The sequence below is a fragment of the Festucalex cinctus genome, chromosome 11 (genome assembly GCF_051991245.1).
Source record: "Festucalex cinctus isolate MCC-2025b chromosome 11, RoL_Fcin_1.0, whole genome shotgun sequence".
NCBI lineage: Eukaryota > Metazoa > Chordata > Actinopteri > Syngnathiformes > Syngnathidae > Festucalex > Festucalex cinctus.
This window is the reverse complement of record NC_135421.1, coordinates 13,361,291-13,386,214: the sequence shown is the minus strand read 5'-3', so window position 1 is coordinate 13,386,214 and position 24,924 is coordinate 13,361,291. Positions and strand designations below refer to the sequence as shown.

General features: G+C 38.3%; 4 protein-coding genes across 6 annotated transcripts; all 4 read right to left on the bottom strand.

The window, feature by feature from the left end:
* Nucleotides 1–2,520: 2,520 nt before the first annotated feature.
* rnaseh2b (ribonuclease H2, subunit B) lies at nt 2,521–9,938 on the bottom strand. Of its 3 annotated transcripts, none has more exons than XM_077536744.1 (11): nt 9,722–9,938; nt 9,451–9,519; nt 8,445–8,572; nt 6,691–6,837; nt 5,961–6,075; nt 5,824–5,888; nt 5,634–5,745; nt 4,642–4,723; nt 4,507–4,552; nt 2,874–2,951; nt 2,521–2,698 (listed from the first exon to the last, which is right to left on the bottom strand). In XM_077536744.1, the coding sequence occupies exons 1-11, from the start codon at nt 9,783–9,785 to the stop codon at nt 2,588–2,590; spliced, it is 1,017 nt and encodes a 338-aa protein (XP_077392870.1). In that variant the 5' UTR covers nt 9,786–9,938; the 3' UTR covers nt 2,521–2,587. The 3 variants fall into 3 exon arrangements, 2 of the variants coding, with proteins under 2 accessions (XP_077392870.1, XP_077392871.1); XM_077536745.1 differs by having other exon boundaries at nt 6,691–6,767; nt 8,459–8,572; XR_013287261.1 differs by lacking the exon at nt 2,521–2,698 and having other exon boundaries at nt 4,642–4,779.
* Nucleotides 9,939–12,340: 2,402 nt separating this feature from the next.
* On the bottom strand, nt 12,341–13,601 carry LOC144030947 (olfactory receptor 6N2-like). Its single transcript, XM_077537613.1, has 2 exons — nt 13,568–13,601; nt 12,341–13,293 (listed from the first exon to the last, which is right to left on the bottom strand). The coding sequence occupies exons 1-2, from the start codon at nt 13,599–13,601 to the stop codon at nt 12,341–12,343; spliced, it is 987 nt and encodes a 328-aa protein (XP_077393739.1).
* Nucleotides 13,602–14,776: 1,175 nt separating this feature from the next.
* On the bottom strand, nt 14,777–16,687 carry LOC144030946 (olfactory receptor 6N2-like). The gene is made up of 2 exons (XM_077537612.1): nt 15,786–16,687; nt 14,777–14,798 (listed from the first exon to the last, which is right to left on the bottom strand). The coding sequence occupies exons 1-2, from the start codon at nt 16,685–16,687 to the stop codon at nt 14,777–14,779; spliced, it is 924 nt and encodes a 307-aa protein (XP_077393738.1).
* Nucleotides 16,688–18,965: 2,278 nt separating this feature from the next.
* LOC144030945 (olfactory receptor 11A1-like) lies at nt 18,966–20,029 on the bottom strand. The gene is given in 2 exon segments (XM_077537611.1): nt 18,966–19,934; nt 19,937–20,029. Coding segments are annotated over 2 exon segments (1,062 nt in total).
* Between the last annotated feature and the right edge of the window lie 4,895 nt (nt 20,030–24,924).

The window sequence follows — 24,924 nt, the reverse complement described above, 5'->3', positions numbered from 1 at the left end:
TTTATGATAGACGGTCATTTGAACGGAAAGAGAACGTTTCATTTTTAAATGAACTCAAGTCAGTGACATGTAAAAAAGTGCCACGTCATGGTGGAGGAATGTTGACGGTAATGAATGAGTTCCAGTTAGACGAAACTTCCGCATGTAACTAGAGAAAAGTTAATTCTTTTTAGTTTAAAACGGCTTACCTTAACAAGAATAGTTTCCATGGTGACCAAAAGTTGAATCCTGGTCGGTTGTTGCACCTTTTGGTACTGTAAACCCTTGTTATGGCGTAAGGAAGCCGCATGCTAAACTAGCAATACGTCGTACATTCATCGTCAGTCATTCTTCTGTTTTCATTTTCTTCTACTTCTGTCTTTTGTAGTGCTGTCAAATTTAAACATTAACTATTGATTATTCACAAAAAAAAATATCGCATTAATTATGTATTAACGCAGATGAATCACACTAAAATTTTGACCGCAGATGATTTTGTTTTAGCTTGACAGCGGATGGTTACGTTAAAGGTAGCGCAGGTTGTGTTTCAGCAACAAACATAACTACATGTTGTAAATGTTTGCTTATGACATTCAGAATATTTGTTCATGTCAAACTGCTGGGGTCATTTTTTTCATTCATTTTAAATTATGCAAAGCAATTAACCGATTGCAAAAAGAGGAGGATGAGAGTAGGCAGTGAATCAAAAAATGTTGAAGATGTCCTCATTACATTAAATGTTGAATTAACACTTAACAGGTGCTCTTCAAATTTGGCTTGTAAAAAATGTTATTAAAAAGCCTTTTTAATCAAATGTTTAATCCGATTAATAAAAATTTTAAGATGTGATTATCTGATTAAAAAATCTAATCGTTTGACAGCTCTATTTTTTTTGGCAAATATTTTTGGTGCATTAACGCCACCTTCTTTTGCATAGAGTTTGGGTTATGGAAGGTGGCCAACGGCAGTCATGCACAATTACAACTACTTCTTCTTCCATTTCTTCTTTAACCATCTTTGTGCATTTGGCAAATACTTTTGCTGCATTACCGACTGTGGACAGAAGGTGGCGGTAATTCACAGAAAGTTTTTGGGTGCTTGTCCAAGCGCTAATCTTAACAAGTCACACCTAATTATAAGTCGCAGGACCAGCTAAACTATGAAAAAAAAAGTGTGAATTATAGTCCGAAAAATATGGTAAATCATGTTTCATGGTGTTTATTACACAGCACCAAAGCTTACAGCTTAAAGTCCCCCCCCACCCAAATACAAGTTTTTGTTCAATGAACAACCAAACCTGCTGCCTTGTGCTTAGCAGAGATTAAAACCGCTTTGACAGTGTTTGTTGTTGCATGTCAAAATATCGTACCGAATGAAGTGTCAAAGCAGATGAGCAAATCAATGATATTAGGATGGCTTTTTCCCATTCATTAACTCTGAGCCTCTTGTTAAAAACTTTTTTTTTTTGAAGTGGAAAAAAATTGAATAAGTTATGATGGGATTTAGAGCGTGTGCGTTTTGAAAGGAATCAAAGGCAAGCGCAACAACAATAGATCCTCCAGCAACAAGACTGTCTCGAAGGCGAATGTTTTCAGTCGTGTATGCCTGAGCTGCTTCATCAAAGGAGTTCAAGGCCTTTACACTTGGCAACCTGCTAAGGTTATTTAGTCTGGAGGGGGAATATATATACATCAATGTCTAATCATCCTTGTAACTTTCATCCAAACTAGTGAATCTCTCCAACGCATGTATTCAGGGTTACATTCTGTTCTCAGCATTGGCAAATAAAATGCTAATAAATCCCAAAGCCTTATTAAGTACGCTGCAGGTGAAAAGATCTTTGAGTGAAGCATATAAAAAAAAAAATACACAAGTGCCCTCAATGAGTGCACACCGCCATTACCAAGGGCAGTAAAGTGATGGCTTTGTCATTGGCCCAAAAACTTCAACCATGGCCACATCAAACGCACCCGTGAGGATTTCATGATCCTTTTAACAAACAAACTAACATAGCCTTGGAAACTCTACATAAAATTACAGAGCGTCCTTGGTGACAACTGCGAGGTGAGAATTATCTATAACTGTAGCGTTTGTCCTCATTTGGGTCACGTTTGAGCTGTAGCCTATCAAGCTGACATTGGACAGCCTGGACTAATAGAGGGGAACTAATCCACAAGCAGTCAAGAGTTAAGATTGTTTTTGGAACACAAGTTGAAGATCCCCTCTAATTGATATACCGTCCAGAGAAAAGCATTACGTCTCAGAATTTCAATTCACGTGCGAGACCGTGACATGCTTCACTAAGGGCTACTGTTTTGGTTAGTGACAGAGTTCAGATTAGCACAAATTAACACATTCATGACCATGTTTGAGGAGAGTTACTACACAGCCTATTTGTACTGAGTCAAAAGTGACTGTTTTTCCTCTACCACTGTACACTAAAGCTGAAGTGTATAATATTTAAATAATAAAAACGGTTAGAAAGGTGTCTGGGAATGGCAGGAATTTGACTTTGACCTCACATGAGCAGGATAAAGTACCTCAAGAAAACGTCTTTCTTCGCTTTATTTCAAAAGTGTACAAAAGCAAGCACAAAGTGAACAAAACATCATTTCTTTTCCGCTTTCACTTTGGGGCTAAAGAAGGACGACATTGTTTTCATGCCACTCTTGTCCACCTTCGCCAGATTCTTCTGTGCGGCCGTCATCTTCTTGGGTGGCTACAAAAGAGACAAAGAAAACATCGACCATGTGGTCTCACCTTCGGTTCAAACAAACTAGAACGACACAAACATTCTCTCAAGGTTGACTGAGACGCTGCTAAAGAGGAGAATGTAAGATGGCATAAACACAGTCTGCTATCATGACCAATCTGTCAAAATCACAGACACTCACTTTGCGAGCAAATTCTGCACTGTTGAATTTGGTGTAGTCTTCTCCCGCCTCCACTGGCTTGTCGGACATTTTCCGTTTCTGTCAAACAGAGAAACAAATGTGTTCTATAGTTTGGATAGTGTCGATGGAGTATATGAACATATCCAAATATTCAGTATTAAAGGTGAATTAAACACAAGTAATATTTCAGGAAAATTTGCCTGTCAACCAGACAAAATGCCTACCTCAGATAAACTTATTTCCACCCACCAGGAAAAATAAGCACTGGACGTCATCATGACGCTAGTATTCACACACAGACCTCCAATTAATAAGTGCTGATCCTAATTGGATTCAATAGCAAACCTATATACCTAGCATGTGTCATGAAATGCAGGATGGAATTTGTAAAGCGCTTATTGAAGCATGACTCATTTTCGGGAAATGACATCATTGCTGACGTAGGAAGCCTCGCCGTCTCAAGTAGTGGTTCACATCTCAGCGCGATTATTGAACAGACAAGGAAAATCCACGTCAATGAAGCTGAACCTTTTTGTGAACCACTTGGATGGAAAGCGTCATGAGTTCAAAAGGTTTCATCTGCTCATCACTACCTACACCAGGGGTGGGCAATTGACAGGCTGCATGTGGCCCATGATTCCCCTACTACAGTGGACCGCCGCATACTCCTGGTTTGGCTTTACCTATTTGCTGATTTTGCCTTCCAATACTGTATATATACATAAATTTTTTATGGAAAACACGCTTGAGATAAGTCAGCGGTTTTTGAAGAATTTCTTGGGTTAAAAATAAATAAATAAATAATAATAAATCACTCCACCCACAAAAGTACCCCTAAGATGATTGGTCAACTTTAATGCATGCATCTAACAGCATTACTTCACTTACTGTTTGAATGATGAAGGAAGGTGAATGTAACTGCATGTATCAACTCTACTGTTTTGGGTAGCATCTTCCACAAATAAGCATTTACGGCATTGGTAGAGGAGCATGGATATAAACAACATTGCACGTTACAATGTACAGGTACACAAAACAAAATGGTACATTCCTAAAAAAATAATAATAATTTTACTACCAGATATTTTGAATGGTATTGTCCACTGAGTAGTTGGATTTTATTTGATCTTTAATTACTTCACGGTTGAATGTTATCGAGGGGTCACTAAAGCAGCCAGAGCCACCCCACAAGGAGCTATCAAAGGAACCATAACGGTTTTCATTTTGCCATTCGCTGTTTCACTGTACAGGCTTGAGTCTATTTAGCATGGGACAGTACAGGTAACCCACGGTAAGATGTGTGCCCCATTTATTGGATTGTTTTATGCAGTGAACAACTTTTACCTCACTCAAATGTCTTTAAGTTGTGTGTGAGTAAACCTGCCAGACAATTCAGTCGATCAGATAACCTTTTGCAGGACATTTAGTTTAGTTTAGTTTAGTTTATTTTATTCATTTTTCCCTTTCGGACACATTACAGCTTACATCAATCACATCAGATCATTTGCAACATTGACATCCGAAAGAAGGGCTGACAAGTAGAAGCCAAGGCTTATTCGAGACCCGTCCCCACCGACCCATTACTATAACGCATCAGTCATATAGCTTATTTAAATTGCAAGATATACTGCACCTTTGAAGGTGGTTCGGTCTCCTTTGGACTTGTGATCTCTGGTAACCTGCAAGGTGACAAAACAGGCTTCATCTAAATGCATATTCATAATGATTTGGCAAAAACATAACAATGTATATGTGCATGGAAACATACTGCAAGTGATGGCGGAGGTCCTTGCTCAGGTCTTTGCTGATGTATTCTGATATTAGGCCATGGGCGTAGCCAAGGTAGTCCTCTGAAGTGTAGATGTAATCAAACAAGAAGGAGTATCATTCGATTCGTAGATCAGGCCTGATCAAAATGGTTTTCAACAGATTGTGACAGATAAAACATGCTGCTGTCACCCTCTACTGGTGATGCAGGAGTACTACACATTCCTCTCAATTCATCTAAGAACAGTACAGTGGAAAACCTGAGGTTGAATACTTTTGGGATAATTTCCCAAATGAAATAAAACTAATAATGTAATGTGTGTTCCAAAATTAATGTGGCCATTATAAAACATTAATGATTAATAGTACTGATAATGTCTGAAGAAACATTAAACTTCCAAACAATAAGAAGTTAACTACTGTATAATACAGACAAGAAAATTTATCTTAAGTATAACTACTGCATTCCTCAGATGACGGTTAGTTTACACAGCATTTAAGGAAAAGAAGAGGGAAGTGACTTCATGCAGTTTACTTTTTAACTTACAAGAGCAAAAGGTTAATACATTTCAGAACAACTTGTGTACCCACCATTGACTCTTGACAACACGGGAGGCAGTGGAAAATATGCAAGTGTGTCCCAGAGGTGAGCCTCTTGACAATTACACTGCGTGGTATATTTCAGACAGTTTTCTTCAATCTGACCTTTTTCTGACTTTATTTCATTAGCCATTTTTGTACTGAGCAGCCAGCTATGTTGCCATACATTCCATTTCCTATTTTATGGGCGCACTTCTTCTTCCTTCCTCTCTGTAGCACCATCACATCAAAACTAACCAACGAAAATTAACTTGGAGTTAATCTGGAAATGAAGTCTAACAAGATTTCCTGAATCTCTCGCATTTTGTGCAATATTAATGGCATTTTTTTTCCCAAAATATTTTTCAGAGCGGCTATAGCTTAATGTGATTTTAAGAGGAGACAGAACATTACCTTCGCTTGAATTTGACTCCATCTTGACTCGGATATATGAAGAGGATTTGACTCCCTCCCCCACAGAGATGTTCTTCTTCTTCTTCTTCAGCGCAAGGACTGTTTTCTCCACCTACAGCAACACAAGAAAAATGTGAGCTCAACAGGAATGTTTATCTCAAGATGGACTGATTCTGAATAAATGAGATACCTTCTTCGTTAACCAAGCCATTGTTTTTTCTTGACTGTATCGGTGAAACTTGAGGCTTCCCACCTCTAGCAAAATACAAAACATGTGAAGAACCTAACTTTAAATATTCGCAACCTTGAGCATATTAGCTCCTAAACCTTTTTCTTCCGCGATGTGATGCATGGAGACCAAGGAACGCGTGCAGCTCAGTAGCCTGGTACACGCCGGAAACTCTTCGTCCATCACCATTTGGTCCACCGGCTGGAACTTTTCCTAAACAAACAGCAGATTACATCATTAAGGGGGGGCTTTTATAGATTTCTTTACAGACCGGAAGTGATTCATTAGCCTGGCGTGGGGGTGAGAAATAGAGGTGTGGAGCGAAGGACAGTCAAGCTGCTTAATAAATTGCAAGATGAACTTTGTTTCAAACAAAAACAACACGATAGCCTCAATGATGGTAATAGTAGTCAGATGCAATGATTGAGCATGTTTTATTATTATGCAATGTAAGAATATGTGGGATAAATATTTTAGGACTTCTTATTAGGTTTTACTTGATTATAACTACCTGTGGTGTAGGTGGTCTATGGTTGATTAAGGCAGTGGTTCCAAACATTGATTTTAAAAGAATTTCATAGCAACCATCAAACAAAAATGTCACAAAACGTGCCTTTTGCCATCTAGTGGAAGAACACTGAATTGCTGTATCTTACTAAACGTCACATGCATAAATAAATAGATGAACAAAAGATACATTATTACTAGCAAATAGATAATTTTCAGATCAATTCAATGAAATTTACCTGATAGTTTTATAATTTCCCACATAACAACAAACTGTCACAGAAAAGAGGAATTATTTAATTAAGGTCAATGTGTACTCACTTCTTTTCCAGATTTGATCAAATAGGGCAAAATTAAATAAAGCGGATCCATTGGTGTGATAAACAGAAGCCTCCCATCTGTGTAAACACAAGAGTAGCTGATGAACAGCAGACCGGTCACTGGCAGGAATAGTTTGATCAAACTTAAAGGAAGGCTCCTTTAATTTTACATGTATGGCTTGATTGGCAGTAAATAGTTAGTATAGCTACGAAACATGCATAAGAGCTGAAGAATACACTCCTATATTGATTTATTTAACTTTTTTCAACATAGAAGTACTTCCGTGTTGCAACGCCCCCAAGTGGTGACGTCACTAGTGTGTATACTCGCTTGGGGAACAGTAGTTCACGCAGACATAACAACGAGGAAGACACAAACGTCAGTTATGCCTTACTGTATTGCAAAATTTTGCAAGGCGTCGGCAAGGAAAAACCCGCGAGACCCCCCCCCCCCCCCCCAAAAAAAAAAAAAAAAGCTACTTGAGTAGACAATGGTTTGTTTGCTAAGTGCTGTCAACCTCCCGAAGGACAAGCAGGCGTGCGCGCAGCGAACATTTCAGGCATGAGGACTAAGAAAATATGTTACAATTTGAGATGGGGTACGCCACACGCCTAATACTAAAGCCCAACGCAGTACCGAGTATCTTTAAAGAACCAGACGTGGGAAATAATCAAGCCGATGGAGGAGCCGCAACTGCTAGCAACACGGAGCCTTCACTCTCACAACAGTCGGCACACATCGAGGTCTAACTACGGCCACTGAAAGATCTCGGAGAAGCGAAGCAAATTTAAAGCGAAAGGTAGGCATGTTTCGGGGGTGGGGGGGCATTGGTTATTATACTGCACGGACTGTTTTATTTCATAATTCATTTGAAGGTGGCCAACGCAGGGGCACGTCGGCACGTTACCGTAATGCACAGTATTAACAATCGTTGGGGCGGCTGGCTTGACTTCGTCTTTTCGAGTGGCGGCTGGCCTGACCGCAGTGGGACGCTACGCAAAAAAGAAAAAAAAAACAGCTAGGGGAGGTTGGGTGCTGTAACGACGATACATTTAATTTTACTATTTTTTCTTTTGCCTGAAATATTTCGTCAGTTCCACACGTTTTGCATTGCTCGTACTGTGTGTCACTTTACCTGTTGGATATTTGCTCCTCCAAGACTTTTCTTCTTCACATCTTTCATCGCAACCAAAGCTATCCTGAGAATGTCTATTTAGTATTGCCATGTTGAATGTCTGATGTTCCAGGATGCAGTTGAGATTGTCCGCAAGGAACCGATCCTCGAGTTCTTTCATTTCCAGACAGCACACATTCATTAGCGGATTGTCCATTCCTGCAGCTCCCGCACGAGCACCACTCACCCCCCGCCTGATTCACTCGTTCGTCAAAGTTTATTTTGTGCCCGAAAAGACCATCTGGCGCCACAACTTTCACATCCAAGGCAGACTTTCCTTCGGTAGTGTTATTTTGTCGTGTTGGCTCGAAGCGATAAGGTTTAATCCTTCCGGGTTTGACGCTAGATGCATGGCTGCGTTGCATAGTGCTTCCATAGTGTAGCGTTTACACACTAGTGACGTAAACATCCGGGTTATTTAGTCACGTGTAACAAACATGCCGGCGTTCGATTCATTTTAACAATGGTTTAAAAGTTATTAAATGTACATAAAAAAATAATCACGTCACCAAATTAATTATTGAAAAAGTAGCAACTTTTTGCTGCTAAAAATGGATCAATAAGTAAAGTGTCCCTTTAAGTCTAATTCATTACCTCTCTGGACTGTCTGGCCAACAAACCAGGAACGGTAGTCTTCTTCAAATGCTTTGACCTCGTGAAGCTGCAAGTTGCCTTCGCCGCCACTCAGCATGTACAGGGAGGCTGCATCTGCAAGAAAAAAAGACCAATAGATTTATTTACAGGGAGGCCAAAATGTATTTTAATTTAGATCTTTACCTTAATAACATTTCTACCATAACCCTAAGTAGGATTAGACATACACAGCTGGATTTTGATGTAGTCCTGGATATACAAACATGGTGTTTCACGATTCTCCCCCACAAACCCCTGAGCCCCCCCCGGCACCGGTTTTTGTTTAGAATGCAACACATTTGAAATTATCCTCAAGGATTAATAATACATCATATTTCATAGGCTCATAAGCATGAGGGCAAGCGGTATATCAAATTTGTGGATGGATATCCTTTAGTTGATTTACAACTGAGCTCCATCCCTATAGTAGCATGTACGTAAATTGGAACGTACTGTAGTCCATCACTAACTCATTCGTAAATTTATATTTATAATCGATATGTATTTGTATGAAAAATGCTTTTAAATAAGTCTTAAATATCGAACAATCAAATGGAAACTACTATGTTGCCTTCTTGTGCCTCATTTGGCGCAAACCACTGAAATAACATTTTTTCCAAATTACCTTTAAATTATGTTAATGATATACACTTATGTGAATGCACTGATTATCTTAATGATTTCCTACAGTAATTAGGAGACAGATATCATACACAACACATTATTTCCATAAATATCTATCAGTGTTTACATTTTCAAATGATAGCTTCTACAACATTCCCCGAAAATCACAATGTCCCAGCAGTGATGTGCTATTTTTAGAACAAGCTCGTGGGTAAGTGGTCTTTGGGGACTTTCTGGTGCCCGTGGGCACCATGTTGCTGACCTTCCCCCGATTTCGAAAGTCGCCCTTGTTAAACGGCTTGAACGTGCAGGTGGACCGTAAGTTCTACCTGTGGCTGGATTCCGTAGTCTCACAAAGGTTGGGTCAATGTCCTTCCTCTGGCTGTCTATGACGGAGTCTGGAGGCAAAGTCAGGTATGTGACAGGTAAACATCTCATGCAAACATTGATTTTAACTATTTAGCCATACTAAAAAAAGGATAATTATTCGATAACTAGCTCTCGGAAATCTTATAAAGCAGTGAAGGCTCTGTGGTGCGTTAGCATGCTAGCACACGAGCTACTCAGTGAAATGCATCGTGTTTCGCTAGCTTTAGTTACCTGCAGCGATAACAACCCAGCTATCGTTCTGTACGTTAGGCGTTCGCTTCTTCTTTGACGCCATGCTGAAACGGTGGACCTTGAAAATGAATGCTTTGCAGTTGTCAAACTTATCACACTGTGGTTTTCAATCAGCGTACGACGATAGCAAACCACATCATGCAAAGCTACTGTGTGTTTTGACAAGAGCTCAGAAAAGGCGCCTCTCTCCTCACGTCTGCCATTTCCTCACAGATTGGGGTGGGACTTTACCACAGTTCCTGCTTTACCAGGTTTCGTTCTCTATTTTTGAGAACTTCTTAAGACTTTTGAAATATGTTTAAAATATTTTGAAGATTGTTGTGCCTAACCGTTTTAATAAAGTTGCGAAACGCACGCTATTTAAATAGAGTACTGCCCTGGTTCCCCCTCCATATCATGCAGTGGTACGTTCAGTTATGACGTCACGCTGAGTGTAGCTCTCCACTAACAACGCTTGGGGCGCAAACGAGTTTGTTTACGTTGAGAACTGTGAATTATCTTTTGTTGAGTCTTTTTGTGCCTTATGTTATTTTGTTTTTATTGTTTATTTTATTATTTTATTTTTTGTTTGTTTTTGTTTCTTGTTTATGTTTTTGTGAATGTTAAATGCAAAGTTTCATTAAAAAAAACAACAACAACAAAAAACGACGCTTGGGGCGCAAATGCGTATTTGTTTTGATTGTATTCGCAGATGAGTTCAAGCGTTGCATATACACTGTACTGTTTTTTCCCCCCGATCAGACACTCGTTGAATTTATTTATTTATTTATTTATTTGTGTTAAATAAAGCCGCTCCAAAATAACGACGCTTGTGGCGGGGTTTATAGTGCAGCGTCTTCTGTAACTTTGAGTTTATTTTATACCATGCATTTTTTTTTCTATTGGGGTATATGCCACGGAAGAGGCAGGACTGTTTTTTTTTTTGTTTTTTTTTTTTTTTAAACTCATTTCACACTTTCAAATAAAGCTCAAGGCGGGACTGTTTTTTTGCACAACAGTTTGTTTCCGGTTCGGTTTGCGACGTGTGGCCTGCGTCAAAAATACTTGTGCTTCCGACTTTGTGCCCCTGCGTTGCGCGTTCGCAACCCGGACGGGAAATAAACTGATGTGCAAAATCACGTCCCTCTTCCGTGGCATATACCCCATATATCACATTATTTGAGGGTCGGGGGGGGGGGGGGGCACCTTATGTTTTTGAAAGAGTTTGAGTTACAGTATATTTACTTTATATAGCCGGTGCTAAAAAGAAGAAAGCTGTCAAAACGTGTTGCTCTTTTAATGTTTTCAATGTTTCTTAGATTTTAATTTAAGACCCCTGGTAGTTTTTTTTTTTCTTCTTCTACTTATTATGATTATGATTATGATGATGATGATGATGATGATGATTATTATTATCATTATTGTAATTATTATTAGTATTATTATTATTGTTGTTGTTATTATTTGCAATTTTGCTTTGGTTATTTATATTATTGTTATTGTAACCCTGTGTGTTGTTTCTGTATGTACCTTACACTTTTTTAAATAAAGAATGTTGAAAAAAAATCAAATAAAATGACCCCTGGGGCGTTTTGGGCGCCCAAAACTGTTACGTTGTCTTATAGTTGTCTTATTTGTGATTTAAAAAAAGAAAAGAAAAGGAGCCACAAAACTATTTTAAGCTGGGGAGTTAGGGTAGGGATATGTACCGCATGTTGTTGTCCTATATAGGGCTTTGATATTTTCTATTAAATGTCAGCAACAACAAAAACAACACTTGGGAGGTCACCCAAGGCCTTCACAAGTAAATGCCCTTCTTTGAGTACACTTTCAATCGGGGAGAAGCTAAACTAGTTTACATTTAGCTTAATTTAAAATAATAAATCAATCATTAAATGATGATACTGTTTGGAATCACAAAACAAAATATGGATTTGTATCACCATGATTGGACTCAAGGTGGGCTGATAAGTCGTGAGTCTCTGGTTTCAGTTTTTTCCACTCTGCACTTTATTCAATTAAAAAAAAACATTGTTTGTGTGTTACTAAAACTGTTTGTCTATGGCAGCTCTGTGAATTAAAATCACATCACGTTTCCTTAACATTTAATCCAGGTTATTATTGCTAATGGTTCACATGTTTTCTTGAAACTGGTATATGTGAACATTAAATGAAATATTTTATACACAAAGAGAGCAGACACACAAAGTAGGTAGAGCTGACAAAACTACAATCCATTTGGAGTTCTTTTTTGGGGGGGGGAGATTTTTTTTCCCATTCATTCGCTCTCTCTCTATCTCACGCAGATGTCAGAATTATTTGATGTTAATTTATGTAAATAACAGTGCTGTCCTCTGCTGTGGTAAATATCCCACATGGATAAATACTGTTCTGAAACTAAAATTACCTCCTCCACATTTCACTCTTCTTCTTTCCTGCAGTGAAAAACAAATGTAATAAATGACAAATGAAATCATGACATGAAGTGAATGATCCTCAATGCTTTTTATTCAACTCTGGAACCTTTATGCAAAAACAGTAACTAAATCACACGTCGGATCAGCTCAATTTCACATAGCGAAACAAATAAAAAGAGACTACTTGAGCATCAATGTGACCTTAGCGTGAACGTTCACATCTCTTTTGACTTATTGGATGATGTGTTCCACACAATAACAATCTCTTGATGTGTTTCCAGATTTCTTTCATCTTCACTCCATATATAATCGGATTGAACAAAGGATTGTACACCACTATTTGTAAACTCATAATCAGTCGCACAGTTTTTGAAAGATCCGAATCCAATCGCGCTATGATGACGTCAAAACCACATAAACACGAGAAGCTGATTAATACCATCAGGTGGGGTAAACACGTCTCTGCTGCTTTTTTCCGGACTTCCCTGCAGCTGCGATAAGCCACCATCAATATCTTTATGTACGTGAAGAGGATAAACAGCACAGGGATGAAAGTAATATTTGTTAGAACAAACAAACTCCACACAGTGAGAATCCTTGGTTTCACACAGTACAGCCTTTGGATAGAATTGTTGCAAAAGATTCCTGCTAATGTAAAGTGACACAGTTTTTGCTTTGCACTGATGACAGTTGCCACCATCATCTGGCAGGCAGGCAGAAGCCAGCCCAGAACCAAGAAGATGGTCACGCTGGTTGTGCTCATGGTAGTTGCGTATTGAAGAGGCTTGCAGATGGACACATATCTGTCAAAAGCCATGGCTGACAGCAGTATGAAGTCTGACCCACCTAAAGTGTAGAAAAAGAATGACTGCAACATACAAGTTGCGCGAGAAACACTCTGCCTGTGAGACAAGACATCCATGAACAGTTTGGGGTAGATAGCAGTGCTGAACAAAAGCGAGTTTAGTGACAAAGCGGCAATGAAAATATACATGGGCTCATGAAGGTTCCTGTGAATCCAGATGATATAAATAATGGTGCAATTACAGCAGAGGATGAGAACATACACAATAAGCCACAGCACAAAGTAAACATATCTGTACTTTACCACATCAACATAACCACCAAGAGTTATTAGCGTTTGAGTTTCGTTCATCGTGCATGTGTTCACTCTTCATGTGCACAACACACAGGAGTCATGGCAGGAGCGTCAGGTCTTTTATGAGAGTTGTTCAGCCTCCATGGATCTCATTAAGAGCCGCTGTCATGTCAACAAGACGCTCCAATACTTCTTTGGCTTTTTATCGGTCAAGCATGACTGTTGACTGGCAAGTATAACTATACTGAATCCCTGAACGGACTTGTGTGCCAGTGGGGCATTTGGCCTATTTTAGGGAGGCTAGCGCACCTTGAAATATTTTTTTAGTCCCCTCTAAGTTAATGTTCAAACTGAATATGAACATTTCCCCCCCCCCCCCCCCCAAATGTTCTCTCATTTTGAATTTGATGCTTCCAGTACGTTCCAAATCAGGGGCAACAAAAGACTGGGAAATTGGAGAAATGCTTAAAAACAAATGAAACACAAAAACCTCCAGAAGTCAAAACCACCATCATTGTATATGTCATTGGCTCAGGTTTACCCTGGAATTGTTATAGCAGAATACGAGAAATGTTGATTACACATCGGTGGCGGTTGTGCCTCAGGGTGTCGAGACGGTCATTCAGTAACTGGACGGTTGGCTGTTCGATGCCTGCTCTCCCCAAGTCATGTCCTTGGGCAAGACACTTCACACACGTTGCCTCCAGTGTCACTCACGTTGGTGTCTGAAAAGTGCTAATGTTTGATGGGGACCTGAGGGGCCGTAGGCGCACGCTGGTAGCCAAAATTCCGTCAGCCTGCCCCAGGGCAGCTGTGGCTACTTAAATAGCTTACTACCACCAGAGTATGAATGTGAGAGTGCACAAATAATATATCCACTGTAAAGCATCTTTGAGTGTCCAAAGAAGCACTATATACTGTAAGTTTGATCTTTTATTATTATTATCCATCCATTTTCTTAAACGCATACTCCTCACAAGGTTCGCGGGGATGCTGGAGCCTATCACGGCATCAGGCAGTAGGCAGGGTACACCCTGAACTGGTTGCCAGACAATTGCAGGGCACACAGAGACGAACAACCACTCACACTCACAAGCACACCTAGGGACAATTCAGAGCGCCCAATTAACCTGCTATGCATGTCTTTGGAATGTGGGTGGAAACCGGAGTACCCGGACAAGACCCAGGCAGACACGGTGAGAACATGCAAACTCCACCCAGGAAGGCCGGAGCCTACATGCATTATGTAACAAATGGGCATTGATCCTAGGAGCTATGTTGTGTGGGGCGTTATGCCCCGAGCAGGGTCACCCATGGCAAACAGGTTCTAGGGGAGGGGCCAGACAAAGCATGGTAAACAATCAAGTTAGCATTAGGATTTTATATTCAAAATAAGTAATTAAAAATCAGTATTAATCAGTATTACAGACTTAAAACAATCAAGTTAGCATTAGGAATAGGTACTCAAAATAATTAAGTTTGTGGTAGTACTGTGCACTCAATATTAAAAACTTGTTCAAACATGAGTTGAAGTTAAGTTTACTTCATATTTTTAAGGCAACGAGTTTACATAATGTTTTTTTTTTTTAAAGTAAACTGAACTTGTTTCCTACAGTGTAGTTAGAAATAAAATGAGTAAATAATGTTCATATAAATAGAATAAATGAATAAGGATAAAAAGGAGGTTTAACTGGGGGATGTAATGTGAATAAGGTAATGAGAACAGACATGTAGATGGTAAGAGATTTAATTAAGTGGCACAATATCAATAACAACAAATGCACTGTCCTATTTCACTCGCCCTCTACTACACTTTTCAATATCATGACTTAAAAAAGAAAAAAAAAAAGAAAAAAAAAAAGCCCCCCCAGTGCTGTGTGTGACACTCTAAAGAGTGAAGACCTCCCAAACATTGCACCTGTTTTACTCACTTTTTCAGAATTTTCAGCATTCATGAGTATGACATGATCCTCTCAGCTGGACCGTCAACACAAACAACTTTGCAAATAACAAGTAAGATGTCCCAACTGTACCGGGATGGTGGGGTCTCCATTTTACAAACAATAAAATCAGTCTTCTGCGTCAAAATTCTTGTGCAATATAGATTAGTTAGAAATTGCCCCTAACTGGAATATATTCATTGATTCCACTGCATCCTTCACAATTGCTGACATTACAATATGCCCTTACTTGTAGTATTTTATGTTGTTAATTTATGTAGATACCTGTGCTGCCCTCCACTGCGTTAAATGTCCCACATGCATAAATAAAATGTTCTCACACCTACATTTTACACATATTCTTTTCTGTAGAAAACAAACAAACAAACAAATGTAACAAATGACAAATGAACTCATGAGGTGACAAGAATGATCCTCAGTGCTTTGTATTCAACTCCGGAACATTTCTTCAAAAACAGTTAACATTCACACATCAGATCAGCACAATTTCACACTAGGAACAACACATTAGGATTTCTTGAGCATAACTATGACCTTAGCATGAACTTTCACATCTCATTTGACATATTGGACGTGTTCCACACAATAACAATCTCTTGATATGTTTCCAGATTTCTTTCATCTTCACTCCATATATAATCGGATTGAACAAAGGGTTATAGACCACTACTTGTAGACTCATAATTAGTCGTACAGTTTTTGAAAGATCCAACTCCAATCGCGCTATGATGACGTCAAAACTACACAAACACGAGAAGCTGATTAATACCATCAGGTGGGGTAAACACGTCTCTGCTGCTTTTTTCCGGACTTCGCCGCAGCTGCGATAAGCCACCATCAATATCTTTATGTACGTGAAGAGGATAAACAGCACAGGGATGAAAGTAATATTTGTTAGAATAAACGAATCCAAGACAGTGATAATCCTTGGTTTCACACAGTAAAGCTTTTGGATAGAATTGTTGCAAATGATTCCTGCTAATGTAAAGTGACACAGTTTTTGCTTTGCATTGATGGCAGTTGCCACTATCATCTGGCTGGCAGGCAGAAACCAGCCCAAAACCAAGAAAATAGTCACAGTGGTTGTGCTCATGGTAGTTGCGTATTGAAGAGGCTTGCAGATTGACACATACCTGTCAAAAGCCATGGCTGACAGCAGTATGAAGTCTGACCCACCTAAAGTGTAGAAAAAGAACAACTGCAATATACAAGCGGTGTGAGAAACGCTCTGCCTGTGAGACAAGACATCCACAAACAGTTTAGGGTAGATAGCAGTGCTGAACAAAAGCGAGTTTAGTGACAAAGCGGCAATGAAAATATACATGGGCTCATGAAGGTTCCTGTGAATCCAGATGATAAAAATAATGGTGCAATTACAGCAGAGGATGAGAACATACACAATAAACCACAGCACAAAGTAAACATATCTGTACTTTACCACATCAACATAACCACCAAGAGTTATTAGCGTTTGTGTTTCGTTCATCATTCATGTGTTCACTCTTCATGTGCACAACACACAGGAGTCGTGGCAGGAGCGTCAGGTCTTTTATGAGAGTTGTTCAGCCTCCATGGATCTCATTAAGAGCCGCTGTCATGTCAACAAGATGCTCCAATACTTCTTTGCTTTCATTTCGGTCAATCGTCTTTCATGTATGTTGACTGCAAGTACAACTATACTGAATCCCTGAACGGACCTGTGTGCCAGTGGGGTCATTAGGCCTATTTTAGGGAGGCTAACGCACCTTGAAATATTTTTTAGCCCCCTCTAAGTTGACGTTTAAACTGATCTTGAACATTTGCTCCCCCAAATGTTCTCTCATTTTGAATTTGATGTTTACAGTACGTTCCAAAACAGGGGCAACAAAAGACTGGGAAAGTGGAGAGATGCTAAAAACAAGCAAACAAACAAAACAAAAACAAAGAAGCACTCAGGTGAAAACGGCCATCATTGTACAAGTATATAGCATATTGTTACGTGGGATCAGGTTTACCCTGGAGTTGTTAGAGCTTGGAATACGAGAAATGTTGATTATCACACATCAAGGGAAAGATCTTGATTGGCACAAGAATGATTTGTGTGTAGACATGCATTATGGAACAACTCAAAATTAGTTATTCGTTCTTCATGCCGCATGGGACCGGACTGGAGAAGGGAGGCATGAAGCATTTAGGGGGCACAATATAATTTTAGGAGGCTGCAGTCTGTTTACGTTAGCTGTACAGTACTTTTCTCAAATACAATCTTGTTCCAATCAAGGCTGTGTGAGCGCCGTTTTTTTTTTCCCGTCATCAATCCAGCAGGTACAGGACAGGTACAGGTGTGTGAGCCACTTTCAACAGTAAGAAGATAAGATTTTGTCTATAATTAATGTGACAACGTCATTATTTTTCTTGAACAATTAGAACCTTTAAAAACACATTTTTGCACTTGCTGTCGATTGAAGATGACATCACCTGTGCCGAGGACGTAGGTAACCAGCAATCACTAATCACGGTTCACCTGTTTGGTCAGAAAACTGAACCATGATTGGTCGTTACCCATTTTCTTAGCACAGGTGATGTCATCTTCAGTCGACAGCAAGTAGTAAAAATAGTTTTTAAAAGTATTAATTGTTTATGAAAAATAATGTAGTTATGGGATGGTAAAAGGTTTAATAAAGTGGTACATATCAATGACAACAAAGCCACTGTTTTATTCCACCCTCCCTATACTCCACTCTACAAAATCATGCATGCCTTAAAAAACATAAACAAAACTTGTTTTATCACATATTTTTCAGAATTTTCAGCAATCATACAGAAATATGATAGGATCCTCTCCACTGGACTGCCACCACAAACAACTTTGCAATTAAAACAAGTAACACAACTTTTTCTCTTTTTTACCTTCAGCCGGGTACACCTTATAATATATATATATATATATATATATTTAACAAACAACAAAAGGAGTCTTCTCCCTCATAATTCTTGTGAAATTTAGATTAGATAGAAATTGCTCCAAATTCTGGAATGTATTTATTGATTCCACTACACCCTTCACACTTACATTACAATATGCCCTTACTTGCAGTTTTTGTTGTTGTTGTTAATTTATGTTAATAACTGAGCTGCCCTCCATCGTGTTAAATGTCCCACATGTTCTGAAACTAAAAAACATCTCCTCTACATTTTACACATATTTTTTTTCTGTCGAGAAAAATAAATGTAACAAATGAAAAATGAAGTATATATTTATATAGTATATAAAGTATGAGAACATATGCATAAGGTACACTTTTCAATGTGTTGCTATTAATAATTATAATAACCTTTGTTTTTAATAATCAAGATACATTAGCTGTACATTAGCAGGTTTTTTTTTTGTTACTATACATACCTACTATTTATTGTGTTAAAGGGCTAGGACCTGATAAGTTTATACATCCTATGCCTTTTCGATCGTGTAAATGTGTAGCTAATGACTGGGCAAATCACTGCAAAACTATATTTGTTGCTTTAATATTTTGTTTGTTGCTTTATATGTTTTGTATATTTTGTCTTCCCAGATGTACTTTTATAACCATTTTTTTTTTTTTTTTTTTACATACATGTTCGGAGAAAAAAAAAAAAAAAAAGTCATGATATTACATGAATGATCCTGAGTGCTTTTTATTCAACTCTGAAACCTTTCTTCAAAAACAGGTCAAAACAATCACACATCTGATCAGCACAATTTCACACTAGGAACAACACATAATGATTTCTTGAGCACAACTATGACCTTAGCATGAACTTTCACATCTCATTTGACATATTGGATGCGTTCCACACAATAACAACAATCTCTTGATGTGTTTCCAGATTTCTTTCATCTTCACTCCATATATGATCGGATTGAACAAAGGATTGTACACCACTATTTGTAGACTCATAAGCAGTCGCACAGTTTTTGAAAGATCCGACTCCAATCGTGCTATGATGACGTCAAAACCGCACAAACACGAGAAGCTGATTAAAACCATCAGGTGGGGTAAACACGTCTCTGCTGCTTTTTTCCGGACGTCCCCGCAGCTGCGATAAGTCACCATGAATATCTTTATGTATGTGAAGAGGATAAACACCACAGGAATAAGAGTAATATTTGTTAGAACAAACAAACCCCATACAGTGAGAAATCTTGGTGTCACACAGTGAAGTTTCTGGATAGAATTGTTGCAAAAGATTCCTGCCAGTGTAAAGTGACAAAGTTTTTGCTCTGCGCTGATGGCAGTTGCCACCAACACATGGCAGGCAGGCAGAAACCAAGCCAAAACCAAGAAGATGCTCACACTAGTTGTGCCCATGGTAGTTGCGTATTGAAGAGGCTTGCAGATGGACACGTACCTGTCAAAAGCCATGGCTGACAACAGCAAAAAGTCGGATCCTGCTAGTGAATAAAATATTAAATACTGCAACATACAAGCGATGTGAGAAACGCTCTGCCTTTGAGATAAGACATCCACAATGAGTTTGGGGTAGATAGCAGTGCTGAACAAAAGCGAGTTTAAAGACAAAGCTGCAATAAAAATATACATGGGCTCATGAAGGTTCCTGTGAATCCAGATTAGACAAATGATGGTGCAGTTAGAGCAGAGGATGAGAACATACAGCATCAAAAAGAACACAAAGTAAACATATCGGTACTTGTCCACGTCTACGTAGCCGCCAAGACTTATGAGGTACTGCGTTCCGTTCATCATGTTGCAATCATGTGTGCACAGTGCACACTGGTGGTCAATTGCCGGACCGTGAAGTCTTTTATGATGGCTGCTCAGCCTCTGTGGATCTCATTAAGAGCTGCTGTCATGTCAACAAACTGCTTCAAAGATCTTTGTGATTGATGTGTTGATGTTGTTTCTAATTGCCCTATGAATTAAGTTGAATATTATTGTGTGCTTCTGTTGTGAGTGCCTTGACCTCCAGTGGCCAGTGTGGTGCAAATGCAAATAATCCTTGTGGACTTTATTGCCAAAAAAAAAAAAAAAGGCAACATTTTGCTGCAAAGCTACAGTTGTAACATTTTTCCCGTTTTTTTTTTTTTTTTAAACAAAGTAGGAAGTACATATGCCTATGAATATTACATTGGATATCATCTTTCTGTATACAGCTATTATATATTATAGATATTTACTTAAAGGGGTAGTCAACCCCACAAAAATTATTGACAATAATATATTCTATGGAGCCCCACACAGCAATTGGATTAAAGGGCTAGTTCGGATTTTTTGACATGAATCTCTATTTTATCCTCACCTCCAGTGTGTGTGATCAACACTGACTTACCCCTGACAGCGTTCTGTGACACGAGTTCTGGTCCGGTGTTGGACGAGAGGAAAATAGTCCAGCAAGCTGGATGGTGTCACCTAAATAAAGCGTTTTTTTCTTCTAAAAACAATTTGTGTTCAAAAGAGTGATACATTTGCATCATTAAACTCCTTTTTCATGTCATGAGTTTCATATCAAAAAATCCGAACTCTCCCTTTAATATTGCCTTTTGTTGAATATGAATTAAGTAGCAAAACCCACCTGTTTTTATCCATCTCAGGGTCGGCCATTTTGCCACATGCGCTTGACTGAAAATGACATCACAGTTACTTAGGGTTCAGGTAACGGCTAATCACAGCTCACCTGTTTTCTAAATTTGGTCATGTGACATTCACAAGCTGAGACGTGATTGGCCGTTTTCTGAGCCCTGTGCGATTGTGATGTTGGTCAACATTAACTTGCAAAATGATCGCCCCCTGAGATGGATAAAAGTGGGTGGATTTTGCTGCTTAATTCATATTCCACAAGTGAAATATTAACTCATTCACTCCCAGCCATTTTCACTGTCGTATTTTCCTGGTTTTTGACTGATTTTGCAAGGCCTGTAGAATATTATGTTCTATTGCTATAAAAATATGGAACCTACCAAAAGAGAGATTAGAGTCTCTTATTTTATCAGGAGAAAAAGTATATTCCTATCTGTTTCCGCTGTGCAGCAATTAGCAATAGAACATAGCTAAGTTTCATCATTATTCACAAATCTACTTAGAACTGTGGGGAAATCAGCTCGTTTTAACACGGCCTGGTTGATCTCTTATTCTCTGCTGCCACTCAACCATTTTCTGCAGTAGAGAGACTGCATCAAAGCCTTCTCTATGCTCGGGCATAAAACAAACAAACAAAAAAATGTATAAATACGTCGTTGGGACACTTAAAACATTTAAAATATGACGTATTTATACGTTTTTGGGAGCTAATGAGTTAATAATAAAAACGTATATATTAATGTAATGAAAATTCAAAGGGTGACTTTAAAGGTTTATCGGTTAAAAAAAAACAAAAAACAATGAATATTTTAATCTAATTCTGCTTAAATTTATTCCGCAATGTACAACATTGTGACGGAAAGAAAAACAAATATTTAACTCATTCAAACCCAAAAACATGTAAATACATTTTTTTTTAAATAATTTGTCCTTCACTCCCAAAAATGTGTTTATATGTTTTTTTGTTTTTTTGTTTGTTTGTTTTTTAATGCTAGAGCATACAGAAAGCTTTGGTGCAGCTTCTGACCTGAAGAGGTCACCTTAAAGCAATGATACTACAAAAACGGACAGCTGGTGGCCGCCTAGTATAAGAGATCAGCCAGGGCCATGTTGCAACAAGCTCTTTTCTTTTTCCCAGTGTTTGCAACAGGCTTGTGAATAATGATGAAACTATATTCTAATGCTAATTGCTGCAAAACAGAAACAGATACAAATATACTTTTTTTCTGATGAAAGAAGAGACTCTAATCTTTCTTTTGGTATGTTCCATTTTTTACAGCAATAGAACGCAATATTCGGTGGGCCTTGCAAAATCAGTCAAAATCCAGCAAAACAGCCAGGAGCGAAGGTGGTTGCTTCAGTGAAAATGGCTGGGAGTGAATGAGTTAATATAAGGTCAAGTTCATTGTTTTTTTGTTTGTTTGTTTTTTGCAGATCTATCTTTTTAAGTAAAAAAAAAAAAGCATTTGAACTTCCGCTAATATTTAATATCTTGTGGGGAAAAAAATACCTTTACTCTTCACATGCAGATATGCCCAATTGGGGGTACCAATGAGGCCCTGCCTCAGTTGCCTCCCCTGATCGCACATCTTCCCACAGACACGACTAGAGGTTACTTTCCTTGATTAGTTGCTTTTTTTCCATTACTTTGTAATCTACTTTCATCTGTTGCTTGATACATTTTCATACAAGATCGTTGCTTTTGTTTTCAAATGTGTGAAACCAAATAAAACACTTGACCTGGAAGAAAAAGCAGCGTCAACGTCTCCTGGCTCCGCCAATCATATGAAGCGTTACACATGGTCCCCTACATCCCAGCTTGTGGACACGTGATCACATGACGTGCAATTGGCTAGATTAGAACAACCCGTAAATATAAGGGCAATACACGCTTACCACTACAGAGGATAATTTGAACTTGATAGCAAGTCAGAGAGTCAATCGGCCCATGTATCCCCATTTTTGATAAGATATTTCAAATTGAGGTATAGGATACGATAAAAATACTTTTTACTTTTACTAGTAGAGAATGTCAGTACTTTTCCCATCTTTTGACCGGACTCAACTGGACTGTTTGAACTTGAAGAAACTGTGCACTGCACTCAAAAAGGACAGACTACTAAAACTGTATTGATATATGACAGGCTGGTATCTGTTATCGTAATATCAGAAAACTTTTTAAGAACCAGAGTACTGAGATACCTCATCGGTGCATCCCTTTACTGATTGAATCCAGTCAATAAGGTATTTTAAAAATATATACATTTTCAAGGTTTCAAAGTTCAATTTTCGTTGACCAAAAGATATTTCTGGCAGGGGGGACACAAATGGCCTGCAGAGCCCACAGGGTTAATTAGAAGAGAAAGAGTGATGTAAGAATCGTGTCACAACAAGGTCAACCTCAAGGGGGCCGCTAATAATGAGCCAATGGTCATGGTAATGCTCTATTGGGAAAGGATGTCTGACAAACAAGTCAAATCTCTGGACGATCCCATCAAAGTATCAAATTGAGCATCTTGCAAATAACAATTGTCAAGCTCTTGGTCCGTGGTGTCATTAGTATGTTGTTGTTGTTGTGGTTGTTACCAGCAACAGTGGTAAGCGCTCAAGGTCAGTAAGGCCTTCTTTGCTTGTCTAACCACGATGAGAAGCATTGACCGACATATGCCACTGAAATTCTAATATTTGTTCCATGACGTTGTTAAATCATGCAATCAGATTTCGACTGTTTTGCCATGTCTAAACTAAGCTATAAGGATAAAAATTATGTGTCCATTCATAGTTTTGATGCCTTCAGTGAGAATCTACAATGTAAATAGTCATGAAAACATTTAAAATATCCACTGGAGAAGCCAAAGTGCTGTAATGAAAAGAAAATAAGTAAAAACAAAAAGTACATGAGTACAACAACAACAAAAAAATTAATAAATAAATAAATAAAATCAAATAAACAGGTTTATGCCAGTTTGCTTTTTACAAAACAAGTCATTATGTGCCAAAGGCCATAGAAAAATCGTGTGCTTTTAAACCTGACACGCTGTGGTAACTGGTTACAAAGCTTGGGAGCAGCAGTCGCAAATTCTTTGTCACTACTAAGCTTCCGCCTGCTTTTAGGGACTGCCAGAAGCAACTGGTCAGCTGATTTTAGGAATCGGGTTGGTGAAGCAGCTCTGATAAATATGGAGATTATTCAACCATTTAAAAATAAATAACAAAAGATTAACATTTATTCTGTAATGCACAGGGAGCCAATGAAACGGTCATCATTGACATTCCAGGAACAATCAACAAATGCAGTTCAGCTTAATGAGATTTGAACTTTCCTTTGATGTCGGATGAAATTGTTACAAACGTTAATTCTCATAAAACAATGGAAGATATTTGCTTATTTGGTTTAATATTTTTATTAATGCTAACTATAGAAAATACTTTTCCAAAAGTGAAGAAACAATGATGTATAGCCCCACATGACATCACAGAGGAGGCCATTTTGAAAATACTGGGGTTGTATTAACGCTAATTTGGCCAAAAATATCTTTACAATATCCTTTTTATTTGACAAATTATGACTGAAACATCTTCTAATTAGTAGATTTGCACCTTAGCTGTTCACAATGGATACTCCTGCAAGCCTCCGGCCAATAGTTTTCGAACGGGATTCGGGTTCGAATTTCACGCCTCCATTTAAAGTTTTGTTTTGAATTAATTTTGAATGTAAGTAGTTTGAATTCGTTTTCAGGGTGGTTCTGTTAGTTTGTATTAGTTTTAGTTATTTAAAAAAAATGCTTAGTTTTTGTTAGTTTCAGTATTAGTTTTAGTTGTTTTTTTTTCATTTTTCGTCAACAGGTGGCAGTAGTCTTATTTGAATCTAATTTGAAATTAGATTTACTGCTTTCAGTGGGTTTAAATTAAAATTAATTAAGTCATTATTTATGAATTATAATTGCATTTTGAACTGTTTTGTCACATTGGATTAACCCATTTTGTGGTATACAATCACAACCCAACAAACATTGTCACACCCATAACTTCAGTAGCTTTAAATTAAAGTTAAATAAATAAATAATTATGAATTAGAATTACATTTTGGACTCCTTTGTCATATTGGATTAACCCATTTGCGGTATACCATCCCACATTGTCACACCCATAAACCAGCCCAGCTAGTCTA